The sequence below is a fragment of the Thunnus maccoyii genome, chromosome 23, assembly GCF_910596095.1.
Source record: "Thunnus maccoyii chromosome 23, fThuMac1.1, whole genome shotgun sequence".
NCBI classification, from domain to species: Eukaryota; Metazoa; Chordata; class Actinopteri; order Scombriformes; family Scombridae; genus Thunnus; species Thunnus maccoyii.
This window is the reverse complement of record NC_056555.1, coordinates 25,043,249-25,056,490: the sequence shown is the minus strand read 5'-3', so window position 1 is coordinate 25,056,490 and position 13,242 is coordinate 25,043,249. Positions and strand designations below refer to the sequence as shown.

At 36.7% G+C, this 13,242-nt stretch overlaps 2 protein-coding genes across 6 annotated transcripts in view; one reads left to right on the top strand and one right to left on the bottom strand.

Annotated features, from left to right (window-relative positions):
* ptpro (protein tyrosine phosphatase receptor type O) overlaps positions 1 to 11,629 on the top strand; it is a 70,953-nt gene extending 59,324 nt beyond the window's left edge. For all 5 annotated transcript variants that reach the window (XM_042403051.1, XM_042403049.1, XM_042403048.1 and 2 more), the window contains 6 exons: positions 980 to 1,114; positions 2,824 to 2,946; positions 3,097 to 3,251; positions 4,972 to 5,107; positions 5,351 to 5,476; positions 7,200 to 11,629. In XM_042403051.1, coding sequence (XP_042258985.1) covers positions 980 to 1,114; positions 2,824 to 2,946; positions 3,097 to 3,251; positions 4,972 to 5,107; positions 5,351 to 5,455 — 654 coding nt within the window. In that variant the 3' untranslated portion in view covers positions 5,456 to 5,476; positions 7,200 to 11,629. The remainder of the gene's footprint in view (positions 1 to 979; positions 1,115 to 2,823; positions 2,947 to 3,096; positions 3,252 to 4,971; positions 5,108 to 5,350; positions 5,477 to 7,199) is intronic.
* The window catches only part of eps8a (epidermal growth factor receptor pathway substrate 8a), a 49,604-nt gene continuing 45,596 nt past the window's right edge, over positions 9,235 to 13,242 (bottom strand). Inside the window, exon 23 of the transcript XR_006093846.1 lies at positions 9,235 to 11,374. The gene's annotated coding sequence lies outside the window, so the exon portion shown is untranslated. The remainder of the gene's footprint in view (positions 11,375 to 13,242) is intronic.

The window sequence follows — 13,242 nt, the reverse complement described above, 5'->3', positions numbered from 1 at the left end:
TAGAGTGTGAGTTTTAAAGTCTTTTCTTGCTCCTCCTGTGATTTTATAATGAGTGTGTATTGCGGAATGTTTCACAGCACTGAGGGAGTGACATCACCAGGAGCAGTTGGAGAGGAGGATTTTAGAGTACGCTTCTTGTGAAATATCCTCATAAATCCCATGACTTTGGCCAAATCTTACATTAAAAGTCATATTTTAGTAGGAAATTTTGTGGTGAATCCATTGATACAGGTTTGAAAGTGGTCAGACTTATAGTTTAGACGTCAGAAGCCTCTGTTTGACACAAAGTTCATGCCCATAGATTGCCTCCCCATTGGTTTACATTGTAAGGTGTGATGTGGCACTGCAACTTTCAGGGCTTATAAAATCCAAACCGTTCGTGTTATTACAAAGTTTTTAACAACTTTTTTCAGTACAGTGTCATAAGTCACCTATTAAAGCTTGAAGCTGATACCATTAACGCCCTCGGAGGAGATAGTGTTTGTTCGGGGTCCAAAATTGGCGCAAAGTCATACATTCATGGGTAAATTGCGGACTTCCTGTTGGATTTAGGTCAGGGGTGTCAGCATATGATTTGTAGGTCTTGATGAGATGAATAATTGAGTTTTGGTTTGATCTCTCTATGACATTCCTACGGGCCGTGGCGGCCATTTTAGTTACATAGGTGGCGCTAGAGAGCACATTTTGGCACTTTAGAGGTTAATTTTTACATTTTATCAAATTTTTCACCAGACCTCATGTGCGTTCTAAATTTGGTGAGTTTTTGAGCATGTTTAGGGGGTCAAATTTAGGTCTGAAGTGGCGTAATAATAAAGAAAGAAAGAAAGAAAGAAAGAAACAAACAAACACACGAAAAACAATAGGGTCCTCGCCCTTAGGTGAGGTGTTACATCTGTGTTGTTGTGTCATTGTCAATAACTCTGATGCTGTTTTGATGTCTTCTCTCTCTTCACTCTTTGTGTTGCCGTGTGGCGTTCAGGGCTACAAACATCCTAAAGAGTACATCGCCACGCAGGGCCCGCTGCCCGAGACCCGGAACGACTTCTGGAAGATGGTGCTGCAGCAGAAATCTCCCATCGTCGTCATGCTCACGCAGTGCAACGAGCGGCGGAGGGTGAGTTTTTTTTTTTTATTTCTGTCCTGTCACAGAGGAAACCTCAAAGGGAGTTAACACTTCATTTCCTGCTTTTCTTCAGCGAGTTCTGTTCACAGAAACAGATACATGTCACACAATAGTCTTTACATTTATGGAGACAGATTTACAGCTGCATAGTCTGCGTAGGCCTGAAACCCTTTCTATTCAGGAAGGCTTTCTCATCTTAACTCTGTATGTTGTGAGTTCCATGTTATTAATACTGCTGCACTTGGAGTTTCACTATGAGTGAAAAATGCGGGACAAATTAAATGTGTTATGGAATTTTCCATCTTTAAGGGCTAAGAACTGGGTTATACTGGGTCAAGCCTGGGCCTTGAAGGAGACATTCTCTCCTTTCCTTGAGACTTAGAGTGACTGATGTTTGGGGAAGCAGAATCCTCTCTGATAAAGGGTAAATCGGTGTTGCCATGGTTACCAAGGTCAGAGGGGGCCTTCCTAGACAACACAGATAGGTTGGCTGCGTAGATTCATGGGCATAATCAGACATTCAAACCAGAATGTGCCGACAGTGACCTGAACTAACACCGGTAAAGTCTTCAGTTCATTGTTTACAAACTAACGAACCAATAGACTCATTTTTCATATTGTGGGATGATCCGTTGGGTTAAAGACCAAAAGTCAGACATTCATTCTCAGAACAGTAAAGAGGCAGCATCTGGTGCAGAACACCTCCATGTTTACTGTTTCTGTTCTCCGCTTGGCCAAGCGTTCAATAAATATTCTCAGCATAAGACATCGAAGGCTTCGCTGATGAGTTGACCACTGACCAGCATTCCTCCATAACAAAATATATTATTATTATATTATATTATAAGAGTCAAATGAGGTTTAAATATCTCATTCGTCCTCACAGTCAATGAGAAGTAACTAAATATCTTAGTGTAATCAGGAAATGAAGCTGTTTTGTTATTTTTCTTTAACTTATTCTTACTTTTCATTTTATAATATAATATAATATAATAATTCTCCAAAATAAAAACACAACCTGCTGAAATCTTTGCTCCCGTCAGCTTCTTTATTTCAGGAAACTCAACCTCTCAACATTGATCATATCATGTCCTTTTATATATAAGACACAATTCAAATATTGGAAATATTTAAAATAATTGTATGTCTCATTTTAAAACTAAACTTACTCAACCAGACAATCATCTAATCTTCATCTTCAGTCACATACAGGTCCTGACTAATGGAACTAAATTTCTTATTCGGTTCAAATTTCTTCCTCAAAGTCCTTCAGAGCAGATTTAAACAGGCTTTAATCTCAGTTAATCATATTTTAAGTGTGAATGTGTTTTTCTCTTCATATTATTCAGTCACATGTCATCAATAAGCTCATCTGAGCTTTATTTCTCTCCCTGCACAACCATGTTTTATTGTTATTTATGTGACTTTATTTGATTTTAACCTGTGAGAATAAAGTCAAACCAGGTTAAAGCTCCACATCAAAATGAGCTCTGGAACAACAAGTGGAAACCAAACAGCATGTTGTGCAGCAGGTTTATTTGTCAATGCAAATACAAACCAAACCAACCAACCAACAATGAACTGATCTACTAACAAGTATTGTGTGTGTGTATCTAAGCTGATATATCTGATGAAAACCACATCAGTGAGCCAAACCGCTGCACTGGGTCACATGACAGTTGTGTTTCCTGTGTTTTCAGGTGAAGTGTGATCACTACTGGCCGTTCACAGACGAGCCTGTGATGTATGGAGAGATCAGTGTGGAGATGCTCTCTGAAAGCGAGTCACCAGAATGGACCATCAGGAAGTTCAGACTGGGATATGTGAGTACCAGTTTCTAAAAACCACAAGTGATGCATCCAGCTGTGGATATAATCATGTAAAAACTCAAATAAATAATCACAAAAAACACAAACCTTCTTGAATCAGACCTATAAATTGGCTTTTTTTAATATCTTTGTCGCCCCCTGCAGGCAGATGAGACTCAGGACATCCTCCACCTGAACTACACCTCCTGGCCGGATCACGGCGTCCCCACGGTCAACGCCATCGAGAGCATCCTGCAGTTCGTCCACATCGTCCGTCAGCAGGCCAAAAGGACCAAAGACCCCATCATAGTGCACTGCAGGTGAGGAGGGGTCTCCCGCCCACATCGGCAGGGACTTTTATATTGTTAGATCTTTAATAACAGCAGGGTAAAAATGTAAAGTTTGTTCTGATGGAGGCGCCAGAAGAAAACTAATGTTAGCATGTAAACACACTGGCATTAGATTAATACATTAGAACTGGATTTATGATGCAGATATCCAGATCTCAGACATTAAAATAATAAGTGAACATGTGTGACATTAACCACTGATTTTCATATTTATTAAGTATAAAAGGTTTAAAAAAGCTGAACTAGTTTTATCATGAGATGTTATTATACAAGCTGCTATTATCTCATCTGTATGCGTTAAATGTACCTTTTGATTTCACAAACTTTTCTAAACAAGACAGTAAATCAAGTAAAACAGTCAAATAATTTCATCAGTGCGGGCATGTTAAGTGTCCCGAGGCAGCGAGTGAATCAGTGAAGTGTAGAGTTCAGTTTGACTTTATAGCTCCATTTATCTTCTGGTTCAGCAGGAAACTTAATGACCTGCTCAGAGACACTGAGTCTCAGAGCAGGAAGACAGATCACATCCTGAAAGGTAACAGCCATAAAAATACAATTAGACAGATGATGTCATGTGCATTATGTCATCCATTACATTTTATTCCTGTTGTGGCAGACTTCATGAATCCTGAACTGCCGTTATGATGATCCATGTTTTACTGTATGTGTCTGATGATGATGATGATGATGATGTGTGTTTACCAGCGCTGGAAGAAGTTCTCAGATACTTTACTACAGTAAAAGTACCAATACAGACATGTAAAAGTACTCCATTACAAGTAAAAGTCCTGCATGAAAAATCCTACTGCAGTAAAAGTACATAAGTATTATGAGCTTGATGTAGTTAAAGTATTGCAGTAAAAGTACATAAGTATTATGAGCTTGATGTAGTTAAAGTATTGCAGTAAAAGTACATAAGTATTATGAGCTTGATGTAGTTAAAGTATTGCAGTAAAAGTACATAAGTATTATGAGCTTGATGTAGTTAAAGTATTGCAGTAAAAGTACATAAGTATTATGAGCTTGATGTAGTTAAAGTATTGCAGTAAAAGTAGTGGTTTGGTCCCTCTGACTGATATATTATTATATATGACATCATTAGATTATTAATAGTGAAGCATCAGTGTTAGAGCAGCATGTTACTGTTGTAGCTGCTGGAGGTGGAGCTAGTTTACACTACTTTATATACAGTTAGCTAGTTTAGTCCAGTGGTTCCCAACCTAGGGGTCGGGCCCCTCCAAAGGGTCAGCAGATAAATCTGAGGGGTGGTGAGATGATTAATGGGAGAGGAAAGAAGAAAAAACAAAGTTCTGATACACAAATCTGTTTTCAGTTTTTGGACTTTTTCTCTAATCTTTGATTTATGCTGAAATATTGGATCATTTGAACATTTATTGAAATGAAAGCATGTGAGAAGTTTAGAGGGAAAAATGTGTTGTATTTTAAAAGCTTGTTATATTATCCATTGTGTCAAATCTGCATCTGAAAAGTAACTAAAGCTGTCAAATAAATGTAGTGGAGTAGAAAGTACAATATTTCCCTCTGAAATGTAGAAAGTAGCATCACATGGAAATACTCAAGTAAAGTACAAGTACCTCAAAACTGTACTTAAATACAGTACTTGAGTAAATGTAGTTAGCTACTTTCCACCTCTGGTGTTTACTGCATGTTTCTGCTCTGTGGTGTTCAGCGCTGGAGTCGGCAGGACGGGGACCTTCATCGCTCTGGACCGTCTGATGCAGCACATCAGAGAACACGAGTTCGCCGACATCCTGGGCATGGTGTCTGAAATGCGTTCACACCGTCTGTCCATGGTCCAGACTGAGGTGAGGAGCCCGCTGATGCTCGCTGTCACGTCTGTTTACATCAGAGAAATGAACATATGTAGATGTAAAACGTGAAAAGAGATTCTAAAATGATGCTCTGATTGATAAACAGTGTGTACAACTCACTCAAACATGCAATCCAGAATAAAATATGATGAAGAATAATTCAGTTCTTCAGTCAGTTTACAGACTGTTTTCAGATGATTTCAGGTTTTAATCAGATGATGTGTTTTGTGTCTGCAGGAGCAGTACGTTTTCATCCATCAGTGTGTCCTGCTGATGTGGCAGAAGAAGAAGCAGCAGTCCATCACTTCGGACGTCATCTACGAGAACGCCAGCAAGACATAATGACGGCAGACTCCTCCAGACGTGAGTCAAACATGAACAGCACAGATAGAACAGCATGAAATTTAAACTGTCAACGCAATTTAACTACAATGATCTGAAGTCTTAGTTTGTCCTTGAGCATCAAAATCGATAAGTGTCATCCTCTGGGGATCAGGGAGCATTTTAAAGCAATCTGGCCAATAATTAGAGATATCTTCAGTATCTTCAACAGCACAATCCTCCAAAAAACTCATTTTAAAAATAGAAAACGTCTACAAAATCCTAATCTACCATATCTAGCAATGTTAAAAAAAATTCGTCTTAAAAATCCACACCTAAACTAAACATTAGTTCTTTTGCCCACAGCCAAAATTTTAGTATTCTACTTTATTTTATGATTCCATAATTTCTGAATAATTTCCTGGAAAGATCACAAAACTTTACATTTTGGCACATGGAAGCTGATTTGTTGTAGTTTATTGCTATTTTTAATGTGCGTAAATTTTAATCAAGTATGTCGAGTTGTTTCCGTTCTGGTTGAAGACGACAACTCAACCATCAATCTATAAACCACCTGGTCACCTGGTTGCTCCATGACTTTCTTTTTTTTTTTTTTTAGCTTTAAAGCAGCTTTGAATAGTATCTTAAACTTTAATCATAAATACATTTTTGATTGCACAATCCTCCAAAAAAGTTATTGTAGTGATGTGAAAATGTCAAGAAATCTTTACAAGTGTGTAATTTCAGAATAATTTTGTATGAAGTTTACTGGAAAGAACGGAAAGAAAGTTGTGTATTTCAGTATGAATTATAGAGAAAAATATGAATTTCTTTTAAGGAACAGCTACATTTAAGCCCTAGTAAAATATGAATTCTTAATACATGTTGAATTGTATTCTGCTTGTAGACGGATTTCAGACTAAAAGGTTAAACTCAGAATTACCTGGAATGATTGAATTGGAAATGTATCAATTAAACAGTTTTTCTTTTTTCAAAATAATTAGTACAAAATGACATAATTCTTTTCAGGAAACATTTTGTAAATTATTCTGAATTTACCAACAGAAAAAAACAATGTGTCTCTGGAAGCAAAGTACCTTTTAATTCCGGCATCCTCTGAAGTCTCGCCACCAAAACTCACCACGGGACTCCTCCTTTGTTCTGATTGGCTGAAAGGCTGGTGACAAATTTAACTCTATGAACCTGCAGAGAAATAAACAAACACAACCTCTAGCTGTAAAGATCCTGATGTAACTAAATTAAATGGAAATGCTTCATTTTACAGGTCTTTTAATTTTATAACAAATTCCTGGAAACTTTTAAATGTAATTTGCAGGTATTTAACAGTACATTTGTAGGACATGGACAGGTACAAGTTGGTTTAGTTAAGTACAAACTCCTTGTATTTGGGTTCCAAGTTAATCTGCAAAGATTCTTGATAAATGAGTGAAAATACTCAGTTTGCACTAGTATTTATATACTAAATTCTTACTTAAAAACTCTTTCCCTAAGACTACCAAATTACATAAGAATTAGCAGTAACACAGCAGCTACTTTTATGAAATTGTTGGAAAAAAAACTATATATGAAACTACAAATACTACAACTCAACCAAAGTAACCTTTTTTCCCCCATTTTATAATTTGTTCTAAATTGCACTCTTTCTGTAAAATGTCCTCAAAATTAACCATTAAATACCTGCAATCTCCTCATAAAATTTCCAGGAAATTCAAAGAAAATTAAATCCCTTTTCCTCATCTTGCAGGCTGTGAACACACCCAACCTCCTGTGCTTCAGGCATCCATTCTCTGCAGAAGAAGATCCGCTTCATCATCAGTATCAAAAAAAAAACAGCAGAACATCTCGACAACACAAGAGACAAAAAAAAAAAAAATAATAGTGAAATCCAGTTTTTTGTTTGAATTGGTGTAAGCATGGGATGGAGTTTTGCCTTAAGGAGCCTTCACTGACTGACCAACATGTTCAACCACAATCCTGCCCTCTGAACTGGACTGACTCACGTCAACGTGGAGTCGGAGGAGTCGGAGCATTAACAAGCTCCGTCCAGTGATTGGATGTCTACACTGTGTCCGTCCACGTTCAGACAACGTGAGGCGACGAGTCAGTGGAACCGAGTCAGCAGTTTTTCCATTTTATTTATGTTTTTTAATCTCAGGAGTAGCTGAAAAACCAGCAAGCACACTGGCCTCTTCCTCCGCTTTGAAAGTCATTTAGCATTTGTTAGTTTTAGTTTTAGTTAATTACGTGCAGCTTTCCTGGCTTCTTGCTAAGTGAGGACGGACAACGTTACACACTGCCACCTGACACGGGACAATAACATGTTAACTATTACAGCCACCACCTGCGCTAACATGCTGATTAACTGCCAGGACTGCTGCACAGGTCATATTCACTGAAGGAACCCAGCAAGCATTGGACGAAGGATTAAGTTCTGGATCCAAAATGAGCACAAAATTTTACATTTTGGCAAGTTGAAGCTGATTTTTAAACAATTAGTGAAGTGTTTGCTTTTAAAAACAGCAACTAAGAAGCATTATTGTGCGTGGAGATGCTCACCGTGCGTAAATTTTTATCAGTCGTTGAATTGTTCATTTGCCGAAGTATCTCCACATTTATTCTTCTGTTTTAATGTACAGAAAGCTATAAAGCAGCTTCAGAAAGTGTTTGATCGGTAATATATTGCAGTCCTGATTTTACTAAATGCTGCTCGACACAGGCAGCGTCTAAATTTTTTATTCTGTCCGTCGAATCAACCGTTAAACGTCTGAATGTTTGCTGGGTCTGCACAAAAACTAAAGGGCACAAAAACAGTGGAAGGGAAAGAACGTCTTAACGTGGAAACATGTCGGCCTCATGCTGCCATCCCGTCGCTGTACGGCGTGTTAGAGGCCAGTTTAGATGCTAGAGACTGTGGTTGTAGAGAGGTAGTTTGTATTTGCACTGAGGCCTCAGAGCTGCCTGACCTGCTGACAGAAGAAGGGAAGAGTTTCTGCTGCTGCTTTTGACTGTGGAGGACTGCTGTACAGCCATGTTGCTCGATATTTGTCCTGTGAGCTGTGGGCTCTTTCTAACGAAGGATGTGTCTCAGTCTGAAGATGAACTTCAGACAACCGTAGAGGTTTTTACCCTCTGAGTTTTGTGATCACATTGGCGGCAACAATCCTCCAGCAGAGAAAAGGATCATATCTGACAGTATCTGAAGACAGTTGAACTGCCAAAACCACTGAGATATTATATCAAGACCTGATATCAAGTTTCCCTTTATGTTGCTCATGTTGGGAAATGACAGAAACATATCTGCTCAGCATATCTTCAGGGCTGGCTCGAGCCTTTTAGGGGCCCCGAGCACAACTTGAATTTCATTTTCCTACAGTCAAGGACAATAAAACTACAAATATGACCTCAAAGCTTAACCTGGTTTAATGGGTCATTTCATAAAATAAACAATAACATTTTGTCTTAAGATACATTCACTGCATTTTTTACAAAGCTCCCAAATCTTATTATGGCCAAAATTTTGTACAACACATCTTAAATTTATGTTGTGCTCCCTATGATTTTTGTATTCAAAACTGTTATTATCCCAAAATGTGGTATAGTGCCTCAAGAAGTTGTTATGAATCCAAATTTACACTCCTGCAATTTTGTTGCAATCCAAATTTTTCTAAAACGATTGTAAAATTTGGTATGATCACAAAATTTTGTGTAACACTCAGTAAATTCATTCATAATTGAAAAAAATTCCTATAGCGCTTCAAACGCTAAAATTTGGCACATTCTTTTTACAGATAAAATCTGTAATAGTCCATCAAAAGTTATGGCGTAAATGTTGTAATTTCCAAATTTGGAGTACCCCCCCAAAAAAGAAATTTGATACCCCAAAAAATTTTGTATATCACCAAAAAAAAATTTTTTTTAGTATCTTTTGCTCATACAAGGATTTTAATGGCAGAATTTAGTATAGTGCCCTAAAATATTATACAGCACTAATAACAAACCGTTAATATCTCTCTCTTCTATTTATGTCACAAGTGAAATTAGTAATTCTTGTATTATCCCCCCAAATTTTGCATTATTCCACTTATATTTGTTGGGAGGACATTTTGGAATTTGGAAAAGCTTTTGGGCATTGTAAGAAATTCAATGAATGTAGCATTAAATACTCACAATTGTGACAAAATTTCTGTTGTTCTGGGGCCCCCTGGTGGCTCTCTGATCATGGCTCGGGCCGACCGCATATCTGTCTTGAACACTCAACTTATGTACAGAAAATTGTTGTGAAGCCATTTTCTGAAGCATCGGTGTCTGTCTGCTAGTTATCAGATCAACTTAGTTACGATCATTTTGTTGTCATTTACCATCTTTCTACTGAACATATTGACTTGAAGGGCAAAAGAAAAATCCAGATTTCCCACTTCCTTGATGACTGTAGAGAATGTCTACTGAACAGATTAGAGTGGTCGACCTCATTCAACCCAAAGTTTTACACTCTATTCAGGATGTACAGGGTGTCGTCAAAATGAACGCAGCACAAGGTTTGGCTAAGAGTTCAAAATGAATGGCTTTTCTTTTTGTTAAAGATTTTTGTTATTGTTAAAGGTCCAATAAAATAAAAATTCTTAAAATTTACTGCCAAAAAAGTTTTCTGTACAAAGTTTTTTGTTGCACATTTATCCTCAGCAAATAAACCTGACTTTGCAGAGTGTAAATACTACAAAACAATTATCAGCGTTTACTGTTGTCTTATGAACTGCCTTACAATAACTTTGCCAAGATAAAACACAGTATAACATTTTTAAAATTAAGATGTAATTTGGTCATTTTCTGATCTAAAAAGTAACCAAATAATATGGATTAATCAGTATTATAACTGAAACCAAATGCCTACATGAAGCAAGAGACAATACTGATGTTATTTTGCTCATGCACAATTAGTTCTACTGGAAAAAAAGGTATAACCCCCAATTACAAAAAATTAACTAAAAGAAAAGCAGATACTGACTGTTTGCATTATTTTGACCACACCTTGTGTCCAATTTATTATAATCAATGAATGTGCATAAAAAGGCCTTTAGACACTTCAGTGTTGACTTTTTTTTTCCATTGTGGCCTTGTGGTTCAAACTGATTCCCTGAAATGCTAACAGTTAAAAACAATTTTCAATGTCAAAATTGGATAGTGTCCCCAAACTTTGTAAAATTTTGTAGAATATTTGTTTTAATGTAAAAAAAGAAAAATAAAAAAAAATAGGTGTTTCCAAAATGTATTACCCCCAAATTTTGTATAGACCTAAATTTTTTTCTAATATTATAAAAGAAATTGGTATAGCTCCCTAAATGCTAAAATGTGATTAAAGGAAAAGCCTATACTGACTGTTGTTTGCATTATTTTGACCACACCTTGCATCCAATTTGTAAAAAATTTGAAGAAATCAATGAATGTGTGTAAAAAGGCCGCTAGACTCGTCAGTGTTGACTTGTAAAATGATTCGTCATTGTGGCCTTGTGGTTCAAACTGATTCAACACCTGAAGTCTTTACCTGTTTGCTGTCTCAGATCCGCAGAGGTTCGGCACTTTGGTTCGGTCGCCACTCGATCTGAAATAAGTTACATTTCACTATTAGATATCAAATGTACTGTACATACTACTACTGCTTAACTATTCTGTTTCTACTTGTCATTACGAAGTAATTCTTGTGAGATGACTTTGTTGCTTTAGAGGTTTGTTTTTTAAAAGTTGTTGTATATGTGAATCATTACCTGAGCCAGAAGCCAAGTTCTCTCATCACTACGACGGTTCGTTTTTTTGGGGCTTCGGAGTCGCCGTGGAAAGCTGGATGTTTGGAAACTCAGCTGTTTCAAAAGAGTCATGTGGACACGGAGAACTCGTCTGTGGCCAGTCAAACGCACTTTGGTACGACTGTCAAAAAAAAATAAAATAAAAAAATAAAAACTGACAGACAACCTGCAGACAATTTTCAAAAGCTCAGCACTGTACACTCTTCTACAATTCTTTCTCTTGCTTAGTGTGTGTCCAGTCAAACTTGTACGTCATTGGTGCCATTCTTGTGCATTGTGTCACTTAAAATTTGAGGGATGATCTCAACCCAGATCATTGTCACAGAGTTTTAATGTGTGTGTGCGTGTTGGAACAAAATAAAATGTTGCAGTTACATTTGTTGTGATTCAGTTTCTATGTACAAACTACATAAGTGTAGTGATGAGGGCTGGGTGTTATTCAAAGTTTTTTGTTAGGAGTGCTGATTCAGCAAGTTTCAGTACCAATACCAAAAACACATTTTTTTGATATTTACTTCACGGCTGAAATTAAAAATTGTAAATTATTTTCTATAAATTAAACTCTAGGCCTGTATTGGTGGTCTACATAGTTTTAAACACCATACACATACTTACAAATATATATATATATTGTTTCTACATGAAAAGAATCACAATAAAATAATGCAAGTTTGTGTTGTTTCAGTTCTCAAGGTTTAAAAACAGCCAGTCAGAGAAAAATCAACCTCTATGTGAACTTCACTCTTTTATTATAAAATTTTTTTAGCCTACGTTAAGATATTGCATTAGTGGGTAACGTAACATTACGCAATCATATTTATGTGTAGTCAATTATAATTGACATTCAAATTTTTTTTCTTAAAATGTATTTGTTACACTCCCCACATTTGTAATGATTACAAATTTGGCATAGCATCCTCTACATTTATATTACAATCAAAACATTGGGGATTACTATACTAATTATATATATTTCACCTTAATGATTTTGTATTAATCCCCAAATTTGGTATAGTCTCCCCAAAAGTTGTGTTATAAAGCCCAAATTTGGCTCTGTACTATTACATATTTTGTCAGCTTCAGACTAAACTTGCCTTGTTTTCTATGAAGAATTATAGAAAATGTGACCAATTTAGCTCATGTTTATTAAAATATTACTTTAGTTGTATACTTGACATCATTCAGTAATATTCAAATATAATCATGAAATTCAAATTTGGTAAAGTAGTAAAATATCACTGCCTACATTTATGTTACAATCAAGACATTTGGGATAACGCCAAAAATATTAAATGTTAGTATTACACTCCTGTCTCTTGCATTAATCTCAACATTTGGTCCGCTCCTGACATCTGCTAGAATACAAAATGTGTCTGTTTAATATCAAAATGTTTTGTTTTGCACTGCTGTTGTATTTACTGATAACATATATATAATTGGTTATAATATTAATATCAATCTGCTGATAAACCACATCAGTTATCAGATATCTGACTGATAATTCCTGATGACGGAGACTGCCCATTGGTCTGAAGGCCCAATATTCCAAAATCTCAATAGTTCGAAAAATGTCCCATTGGACTGAAAGCCCAATAGTCTGATGGCCCGTTATCCCGAAAACATAAGCCCATTGCTCCGACAAGGGTTAGGGTTAGCAAGCATACTGTAAACAGTATCTTCGTGTTTGCAGGTCAAAATAAACTAAAAAAGGCTAAAAACTCCAGGGAGAGTGTGTATTTTCGGAGCAGAGGGCTTTTCTTTTCAGGGTAACATGCCATCAGACTAACGGGCCTTCGGTCCAATGGAAGTTTAGTGAACTATCGGGATTTCGGAATAATGGGGCCGTCAGACCAATGGCATGGCACCCTAATGTCACAGTTGACAGCTTAGCACTCTAGCTGTTTAAGCTAACGTTACATTAGCTTCACAAACTAGAGGAACAAATTGCTTCAGAGCTTTGAATCGTGGAGGTCCATATTGAAAGACTTT